The sequence below is a fragment of the Agrilus planipennis genome, unplaced genomic scaffold, assembly GCF_000699045.2.
Source record: "Agrilus planipennis isolate EAB-ADULT unplaced genomic scaffold, Apla_2.0 scaffold329, whole genome shotgun sequence".
NCBI lineage: Eukaryota > Metazoa > Arthropoda > Insecta > Coleoptera > Buprestidae > Agrilus > Agrilus planipennis.
In genome coordinates, this window is record NW_020439029.1 from 118,786 (window position 1) to 129,070 (window position 10,285).

The 10,285-nt window shown below is 32.2% G+C and overlaps 2 protein-coding genes across 2 annotated transcripts; both read right to left on the reverse strand.

Moving 5' to 3' along the window:
* Window positions 1-262: 262 nt before the first annotated feature.
* On the reverse strand, window positions 263-8,343 carry LOC108742325 (protein argonaute-2). Its single transcript, XM_018477502.1, has 8 exons — window positions 8,003-8,343; window positions 6,210-6,360; window positions 1,610-1,848; window positions 954-1,320; window positions 795-872; window positions 517-739; window positions 354-462; window positions 263-295 (listed from the first exon to the last, which is right to left on the reverse strand). Exons 1-8 carry the CDS (start codon window positions 8,042-8,044, stop codon window positions 263-265), a joined length of 1,242 nt encoding a protein of 413 aa, XP_018333004.1. The 5' UTR covers window positions 8,045-8,343.
* Window positions 8,344-9,545: 1,202 nt separating this feature from the next.
* On the reverse strand, window positions 9,546-10,118 carry LOC108742338 (DNA-directed RNA polymerases I, II, and III subunit RPABC4). The gene is made up of 3 exons (XM_018477516.1): window positions 9,924-10,118; window positions 9,764-9,856; window positions 9,546-9,693 (listed from the first exon to the last, which is right to left on the reverse strand). Exons 1-3 carry the CDS (start codon window positions 9,985-9,987, stop codon window positions 9,671-9,673), a joined length of 180 nt encoding a protein of 59 aa, XP_018333018.1. The 5' UTR covers window positions 9,988-10,118; the 3' UTR covers window positions 9,546-9,670.
* Between the last annotated feature and the right edge of the window lie 167 nt (window positions 10,119-10,285).

The window sequence follows — 10,285 nt, forward strand, 5'->3', positions numbered from 1 at the left end:
GTTTGATTAACATTATTGCCGTAGTAAAAACGTGTAATTTTGTGATTGACAAAGTCAAGTGCACAGATTTATTTTATTTCATGTAAAGTGTGATCATCGTTAAGTGTATCGTTTCATTACTAATAATTACGCGTTTTGTACAGATAATTAATTAATGTGGTTTTATAGAAATTAGTAGATTTAAAAATGCATTTTAAGAAATTAAGAATTAAATATTAACAAGTACATACCATGTATGTAGGTAATCAAAAACAGTGCCTATTTATGTGTACGTACGATACTGAGAGTATTCAACCTAACATAAAAAGAAATAATTATATAAAAAAGAAACTTAATCATCAACAACAACTTACTTGAAGACACGGAAGGTGTGGATATCTCAGTTTCATTTTGTACTTGTCCAGAAAATATTTAGCTACCGTGCATTCGACAGTTTGTCCGTTATCCAACTGGAGGGGGAATCTACATATATTCACATTATTAGGTAAAGGCAAATTACTAATTTGAATTACTTACGATTGCATCTGTGCAGGTCGTCTTGTAACGTTACACACCCTGTATTTTCTTCGCATTGTACCGCAATGTGTTATTTCAATTTTCAAACCTTTTATCTCTTTCGTAAATTTAACACGTTGACTATCAGTTAAAGGTTTTCTTTGCTCGTTTATATCTCGAATGTCCAATACTTCGCACATAAACTCGATTACAGGCTGTGCTTTGTAAAATGCAGTTGCAGAAACTAAAAATTTATCCTTTATAAATACTCCTATAATATTTAGATAATATAAAATTACCGTCAATATTGAGCATCATTTTCCACTGGCTTGGTCTTACTGACTGATGAAAACCAAACCAGACTTCCCTTCCTCCTCCTGAATAAATAAAACAAAAAAATAAATAAACCACATCCTTCCAAACAACTAAACAACCACAAATTTAAAAATAATACAAACCTAAAGGATGATAATATCCTTCTGGGCTACTAAAAAAGCTTCTCCCCACAGGGGTGTAGCTCATAGAAGGTAAATGTCGCATTACCACATCTAGGGCTAAAATTGCTTCGTAAGGTATTTGTCTCGTTCTACCTTCTAGAGCCTCTTCTAAACCATAGAGAGATACCTGAGCCACCCATTTTATTGTTACTCTGAAAATTCTGTCTTTGCCCTCTCCCGGGAGGGTGACTTCCAACTCTTCACGAGAATTTCCAATGGGTAACGGATCTCTAGTATACAAATTGTTTCTGCCGTCAAATACTGGTTTTAGGTTACCAAATATTTTACTATAAGCATGAACCATAGTCTCTATAATTTCTCTGTTTACCTAGATTCGATAAGAAAAAATGTTTTTAGAATTATAAAATCTCATACAAAAAAAGATTAGTAAATAAATAAGGTTGCAATAACAAAGAACACATAAATTTATGTTCAATCAAACAAATCTTTTTTAATTTTATCAAAATAGGGGCATATTTTCATAAATTTGTAATTACTTTAACAGCACTACGTTAAAAGTACTGGATCTGTTTCATACTTTTAACTATAAAAAAATATTTAAGAAAATGGTGACACTAGTAATAGCAATAAAAAAGGAGTTATTATTTTTTGTATACCTTCCGAGGACATTTATCTGGCTGGATTGTCACATCATAGTGATGCACATAGCCCCTTGGCATAGTTATTTGGAAGTGGTTTGCTTTGAGGACTATGGGACGGCCTTCCCGTCCCAAGTTGGGACGTCGGGGACATTGAAAATGCGGTGGATCAGGAGGGGGAGGCAATGCACTTCCTCCAGTCCCCGGTAAGGCCACAGCTGTAGTTGTTGTGCCCAAAGCAGTCGCTGATGTGCCAGCTACGAAAGATAAAAATTATTTCCTCTTAATCCAACACAACCCTTGATTATTATTATAAAAATAGGAAATTGTGAGTTAAAGCAACAGATAAAACTCACTTATCAATTTCCGCATTTACCTATATAAATATGATAGGTGAGTTTTATTTTTGATTTATTACATATAATGAAATTCCAACAAGTAAAAGTAGAATCAGTTAAGAATAAAACCACAGAGCAATTGTAATTACTATAATAAAATATGTTCCAACTCCAAATAATCTCCAGCATTTTACTAAAGAACCAGTAGACTTTCCATTTCTCAACAACTTACAATTTTGCTGTGAAGTGGAATTATCCCTTTCATACCAACCCATTTCGCGCCTGTTAATTGTTGCACGTAATAATCGGCGCCTAGACGTTTCGCGTAAAATGTACTCTACCATAACGTCTGTCATGGGGTGTTTTTCACCAACACCCAGTCTCTTAGGCCGTTCTTCAATGGCAGTCGAGCCATCCGAAGATGATGTGGAACTCGCCATTTTGATTTAACTTCCTCTGTATATGAATCTAAATTTTGCAAGCTCGCACTTTTGCAACGCACTTAAACCATGTAATCAACGTAATTATTAATTATGGGATTATTTCTGTTTGCCCTTTTAAACTAAGAGATGTCATAAGAACGAATATTGAATATAAAAAGTGAATAACGAAGGCAACAAAGTTTAAAACGTAAAATTCCATATCGTAACTGTTATTAATCTTTAACAAAAACCCACGCAGAATGCGATAAGAGACTGCGAACCGTCTGAACAAAATTATAACGGCATGTAGGTACCTACCATTGTTTTACATTTCAACTTAAGTTGCAAAAATAGTTAAACATAGTATACGGTAGTTATTCTAGTAAATATATTTTTTATAATCATGTAATTTTGAACCCCCTTTTAACGCTAGGTAACGTTTTGCTTAACCCCCTCCCAACGTTATGTAGTACCTTAATGGCCATTTTACCTAAAAATGTTACTATATCGCGCAAAAAAACAGCAAATTAGGTACCGGTACTAGTACAAACTCTACGTTGGTATTGGTACTGCCTTCCAGTTTTTCTGTCAGCAGATTTATTGTATCATCTTATTTTATTTAACGAAAACACGTTGCATAAGGAGTTGCTTAACCCCCTCCCACTCACTACGATCTTGCTATGAATATCCACATCTCGGAAATCAGAATTATTTAAGAAAACCAATGTTAAGCGAAACATGTTACATGTTAACTAAATTTGTGTCTTCATGAAGTTAAAATCGAACGTATTTAATTATAATCATTTTTTCACGTGTAGGTATCGATAGGTACTGATGGCGATAGGCAGAAGCACAGAAGATACAAAATCTCATAAGCCCAAGCTCTCAATCACTCGATAGCCCTGCTTATGCTGTAGAATTAATTTTAATTTGATAAATTGCTCTTAACAACACTATATTCTAGAATTTATTTTAAAAGATACGTAACAAACAAGAGCAAACAAAATCGTTTTCCGCTTGTCCCTTTTTTCTCTTTGATATCGGGGAAAAACGTGATGACAATCCTGTCCCGTCCCCCTTTTAATGCACTGTAACATTTTACAACATCCCCTCCCTCTACCTGCGTTATGCAATACTGAACGGCCCCGGACTGCATAACTATTGAATAATTTACAATTCAAAATTAAGAAAACGTTTTTTATTCATTGCACATAAAAATAAATAAATATTACTTTAATAGCGACAATTTATTAATGAAATAGAATAAAGAGTGTTCAGTGTGATTAGTTCATTATTTTTTTTTTTTAATTTCATTGACACTACTTATTTACTGTTTGAGATACCATGCCTTCGCGAAAAACAAAAGCCACCTAAAATTTTAACACATATTTTAACAGCGCTTCCTGCCTCCTGCCACAGACAACCCCTTTGTTTGTTCTAACAACAACGGCGTCAACGTAATTATTTCTGGAAGACGTCCAGTCTGCAAACGGAGTACAAAAAGACTCAAATCGATAAATTTGTAATGGGATTAGGTATGTCAAGGAAAAGATCTCGACCCTAAATTATGTAATTATAATATCCCCATGTAATAGGCATTTGAATACACATATAATTAACACGTAGGTAATTTATTTAGAATGAGAAACTCCTTTAAAAATCGATATTTTGCAGAATGAGAAACTTCTTTAAAAATCGATATTTGTTCGACTTATAAATAAAACCTTATGTAGGTATTATATTAAATACCTAGTTATGTGACAATTCGTTATCTAGAACTTGGAAACCATTTCGGGAAATGTCCCAAATAACAGGTGGAATGCACATCTTTCCTAGACAAATCAATAAATGCAATCGACACTGGACGACAGACTCGAGTCAAAGTTCACTGAACTTTGCAGACAAAATTGAAAACTAATTTAGAATTCGGCAACATGGCATAGTTAATAATTTACGCTTTATAATAAATGTGATTTTCTGTGTTTAATAATAAATAATACCGAATTATACAGTTATCAATGCATTTTCGTTAATAAAATTTAAAACTAAAAAATTCTACAAAAAAGAAAATCGATGGAAGAGGATCCCCTTATATTAGATACCTATTTTTTATTACTATAGTTATGAACTATACGACTTGGCGATTACAAAAGCCCTTTAACAAGTAAATATATAAATCAATGACAAGGTAAAAAAAATAGGTCACGTTTCCTCAATGTATCATTGGTCAATATAAAGCCAAAAATCTGTTATTATTTGAATATATTTGATTATTATTCATTAGTACCTACTTAATTATTATATCAGACCACTCAGTTTTAAACGCCTGGGGAATGCCAGACTTATAAATAAACATCGTAAATTTTTGTCTTTGTCATAACCTCAATGAGGCACAAAAATTATATTTCAAATTAAAATAGAGAACACGCCAACATCTTAAAAAAAAAACGCTACATTGAATTTGGTCTTGTTGGAATTTTGCAGGAATCAATGTGTATTCCAAATGAACAATCACATTCTCAGAAACGATTGTTCTTATGTGTAACCTAAAAGCTAACAGTTAAATGAACAACTGGCAACGTCCTTTTGTGATTCTCACGGGCGACTTTTCGAATTTTACTTTTCATTAATTTAATAGAAAAACTTACGCCCTCCTGGTCCTGAATACATTCTGCTGCGAAAAGTGTAAACACAAGCACACAAGTCGCGAAAAGACACAAAACTATCTTTTCAGGTTACAAAGGGAGGCAGACATTACACTACGAATCTGACGTCACTTCATCGTCAAGTCTGCGCTACACGCTGCTATCTACGACACACTACTCCACTCCGTTTCACTCCACGGACTAGGCGCTTTAAAACAAAAATAAAGACGAAGCGATATCCCTTTCCTTTACCGTCACATACAACAAGAAATGCCGTTTAAAAGGCTAAAAATCGACTCGCACGAATGTTGAATGAATAAAAATTGAACTAGTTCTACAAACGATTTAATTTTTTTTTGTAAAGAGTTTCTAATAAAACTTAAGGAATAAAAGCAAAATTTAACTTAAATTGCAATTATAAAAGCATTCTTTAGTTTTAAAGGCTTCCTTTTAATGATAACCACTTCACGCATGCTCGAACGAAAAATATTTACGAAATAAATTTAAAAACAGGGTAAGAACATATTTACGACTAACGGAAGACTGAATAGCTTTAACACGTTGTACCCAATCGTGCATATTTGAAAATAAAAGCAATTTAATCAGTATTTGTCCACAAAATAATATACACTTCATTGAAAAAAGTTAAAATTGTAATTTTACAAAGCGTTTGTTTAAACAGCTTGCAAAGTTAATGTGAAACAAGCTTTGCCCAATTATTTCATGTAAGGATTTCTGTGTAAAGTATTTAGACATATTAAAAATCAATCAAACAAATGTCATTACTAATTATAATTTGAATTTTCTAATAAATCGTTAAAATAAAACTACTGCAAATGACCGTGACGTCACGAAACTGCTACCTCACTACGTGACGTCATTTGCATTTTCCCTCCGTTTTTCGAATTATATAAATATGGATTTGTTTTTTCAATGACATAAGCGCATGTATGTAATCAATTAATAAAAATCTAAACGATTATGTGAACAAACAATGCTTCATTTTTAGATTTTTTTCTGGCTTGTTATTAATAAATTTAACGTATGTAGCGGACACATTCACACACTAAAATAATTGAAAGGTGCAAGCAATTTTACAATTTAAATTCAACTGTTACTATGTGACGTGCAGCGTGCAGCAACAATTAATTAATAACTACGTAAATTGTTCAACCGGATAATAAAAATATGATAATAATAAAAATTTATTAACCTGAGTTGGTCTGTATATTTTGCATTGTAGTGTGATGGGAGTTAATCCCTTGGGTTCTGTGAAGTAAACTTAGGGTAGCAATATCAGGCAAAAGTTGCTGGATGCTACCCTGTTGCATACTGTTTATTTCCGCCTCCGTCGACATTTTTATCTGTAAATAAAATTAAATTTAAAATTTTGTAAATCCTTATCAGTTATTTCTTTTCAAACTTTAATTTAGCAATGAATTTAATTAATAGTTAGTAATATCTATTGCAATAAAAAATTTAATAAAACGTACACAAGTATCTGAACACATGGGTACCTAGGTACATAAAAATATACTTTTAAGTGTCTGGCAACACGTGAAGGTTACATTTTTAGTATTACATTTTTCAATTACACCGACATCCAAAATATTTTATACAAGTTTAAAAAATAAATTAAAATATGTAAATAAGTGGAAACGTAAGTTCAGCTTTAATGTTTGATTAACATTATTGCCGTAGTAAAAACGTGTAATTTTGTGATTGACAAAGTCAAGTGCACAGATTTATTTTATTTCATGTAAAGTGTGATCATCGTTAAGTGTATCGTTTCATTACTAATAATTACGCGTTTTGTACAGATAATTAATTAATGTGGTTTTATAGAAATTAGTAGATTTAAAAATGCATTTTAAGAAATTAAGAATTAAATATTAACAAGTACATACCATGTATGTAGGTAATCAAAAACAGTGCCTATTTATGTGTACGTACGATACTGAGAGTATTCAAGGTCAAACCACTTATTATTTTGTTTAAAGTTTGTCGGGTTCCGAAAAGTATCGTAAGCATTAAGGTAAAAATCGTGATGGCACCGAAGGTAATAACGGTGTCGAAAATGAAAGTTAAGCAATTAAAAACGAACATACACAAAATACAACTTATAAAAGTACGAACACATAAACCACATACTAAAACTAATATTCCATACCTATAGTACTTTATCTTTATACTGCGAGAAATTAACTCAAAAACTGATTTTTTTTTTTAATTTACAAAGTAGGCACATTATAGCTTTCGGCTCGTAACAATGAAGAACAACTGCACGGACCAAAATGACTTGGTCGACAAAGTTATATTTTGTTTTTAAACGTGTAAGCCTTCTGCGATTAACCACAAGTAAAATCAGAATTATCTTTCGAAAGAAGCCATAAAAGCAATAATGAAAGTTGATTCAGTTGATTCCGTAGGCCATGTCCTAGCACAATAAATCGGCAAAAACTGTGTGGTTCCTATGCCGGGTTGTGGATACATGTTAAACAAGTTAAATGTAGAAAACATACCCTAGGTGCAAATTCTAGTTGTTGAATGACAGTCGGGTCGGCATTCTGTATAGCAATTTCCTCACCATAAGTCACACCATAAACATACCGTAAACACTGCGATATTTTTGTTAATATTTTTATTACGATAACACTTGTTTTGGATACCTAGATCTCTAGATTCAGCTGTACAATAACGCGCATGCCCGACGCAAGTTCGTCCTATAATAGTTTCTAGCTACGTGCAAACATCGAGAAAGAGAGGGGGGTACCCCATTGAATAAATTACCCTTTCACCATTCAAATTCAATTTTTTTTGACAAATATTCATTGGATAATTTCTTTTAGAATGTATGAGTATAACAAAAACGCATCATAAGGAGTTAACTATAATTTTTGAATTTGAACAACATAAAATTCACAAAATGAAACAAGAAAAGCAGTAAAAATAAAATACTCACAACTGCAACAAAATATGTACATAAATTAAAAAACACATTATTACCGATTTGTTACTATCGAACCGGTCACACAACAATGAAGACATTTTAATTCAAACAAACTCCACCACATGTCAACCTTATCAGTAGCCCACTACAACTGGTACAACTTTTACGCGCATTTCCGCACGGTAAACCGATAAAAAAAATTAAACACGAAAATAACTCAAAGTATCAAAATGCGTTTCGCAACGGGATAGTTATTAGCTTATTGCAAGGAGATATGGCTGATTGCGTTTTGAAATTAGTCTGCCTACAGCCGTAATAAGACTAATCAGAGATAAGCAAAAACAGAAAAACAATTGCGATTAATGATAAGATTCTTTTTATATTGAAAATGTTTACTAGTAACTGCGCACTATTAGAAGTATTTATACATGTGGATAAATGAAAACGGCATAGGTACTTAAATTTTAATACGAAAAGTAATTTTTTTTACGTTATCATCAGTAACAAATTAATATATTTTTTCTTGGTTCCCATACATAAAATACGTATCGCAAAATGCGATTACAACTTCACAATTAAATACTGCAGTCCGTACAATAGTATTGTCTATAATAAAGGAAAAAGAATGTCAATGAACCTGCTGCACTGATAACGTCGCATACATGTGTGCATAACGCATGTAAGTTACTGTATTACAAATTAATACACCGAACGTAAGGTTATTGATACCTATAAATAAACGTATAATTTTTTTTTTTGTAATATTGTCCAAAAAATGAATTAATCTAATTTCATTTAAGTACAATTAATTATTATCAAATAGAAGTTAAAAATGCATTCAATTTACGTTATAAAAAATTTTTAGGACGTTTGCCACATTCGCGTAACTCCAAACCGATCAAGAACCGACTATAATAATTACGTCACACCAACACGTGTGCATTGCACGATGACAGCCAGCGAAACTCGGTTTCAAGGGGGTGGTCTTTTTGTTCAGCGTAATGTTGTTTTATAGCCTGTTTGAATGTAAACAAACTTATTTCTGTAGAGAGAACCTCTGACAGCTTCCTCCGACAACTTTAATTTGCTTAATTTTTAATATTAGTCACAGTAAAACGACGAACTAGCGAAATACGCATTTAAAAATCGAGATTAAATTTAGCGGGCTTTTATCGGCATAGGCCCTTTGTTATTGATCGGCATCTTCTCCGGTGGTGGAGAATATTTCGCTTGGGCTAGGGGATGATAATTTAAAGCAATCGTGATTCTGCGCGACCCTCCATACGGGGACCTTAAAACTTGGTGAATGTCAAGGAAAACGACCACGCGCTGACTCGGTTTTACTTTTACCCTCTACGCAAACATACATACACACATATATCTATCAAAACTGAATTAAAATTAAGATTTAAAAACAGTTATTGATAATTAAAAATACGTCTACAGAATAAGACGTGCTATCTAACTATAGACTGTAAAATTAATTTAAACTCAGCTTAATTACTAAAAATAATTAAAAAGTGTATGTATATTCAATCATCATCATCATTATAAGGTCGTCAGGTATATTTAGTCAAATAACAAAAAAATCAAAGGGTGTACTGAATCAAAAAGTTTTATTTTATTACCAGTTATTGCGATTTTTAATAATTAACATTTTACAGCACATACAAATATGCCTACATAATGTAGTGTCTCATGTATTGAAGAGTGATGTACCATCTTCATCTGGCATCAAAAACAATCACTTCAGAAGCATTAAGGAAAATATGTACAATTAAAAGTAAAAGTAAATTATTAATTTATTAAAAGGATACATCTTTTGGTACGTTTCTTGTACATAATTCGATAACCACATTCCCTGCAGCGTATAGGATCTCTTGGCCGGATTTCGTTTTCGTTATGGCACTCTTAAAGCAAGGGATAATTGAATTATTATAAAACAATTCCCTTACACATTTATAAACTGTTACTTACCACCACAAATGTAAACCATTGGCAATTTAGTCACTGAATCTTTTGATGATGATGGTTCAGACATTTTTTATGTTATTTGTTTTATTTATTCACTTATATCCACTATAAAGTAAAGTATTATGACTAAATAAATGATTAATTTTTAGGATTTAAAGTTGGGTTATGTTCGCCAAAAACAAACGCACATAAATAATGAAATACTCACGTGACCGTATAGTCTATGCGCAGTACTGTACCGATGACGTTTCGTGACGTTTCTCAAGGTTAATGTCGCACGTGCTGCAAATACAAATATGCGCAACTAATGAAAATTAAATAAAAAAAATAGAACAAAATATGTATACCCTATGAAGGTCTTTTGA

What these genes read in the sequence shown, in the direction of transcription:
- LOC108742325 (XM_018477502.1), bottom strand. Translation starts at nt 8,044, where the DNA reads ATGTCTTCATTGTTGTGTGACCGGTTCGATAGTAACAAATCG. An exon ending in AAATATACAGACCAACTCAG is followed by an intron (nt 1,849 to 6,209) that starts GTTAATAAATTT and finishes TATCTTTCGTAG; the next exon opens with CTGGCACATCAGCGACTGCT. An exon ending in CGACCTGCACAGATGCAATC is followed by an intron (nt 463 to 516) that starts GTAAGTAATTCA and finishes GAATATATGTAG; the next exon opens with ATTCCCCCTCCAGTTGGATA.
- LOC108742338 (XM_018477516.1), bottom strand. Translation starts at nt 9,987, where the DNA reads ATGTCTGAACCATCATCATCAAAAGATTCAGTGACTAAATTGCCAATG. An exon ending in AATGGTTTACATTTGTGGTG is followed by an intron (nt 9,857 to 9,923) that starts GTAAGTAACAGT and finishes CCTTGCTTTAAG; the next exon opens with AGTGCCATAACGAAAACGAA. An exon ending in CAAGAAACGTACCAAAAGAT is followed by an intron (nt 9,694 to 9,763) that starts GTATCCTTTTAA and finishes ATGCTTCTGAAG; the next exon opens with TGATTGTTTTTGATGCCAGA.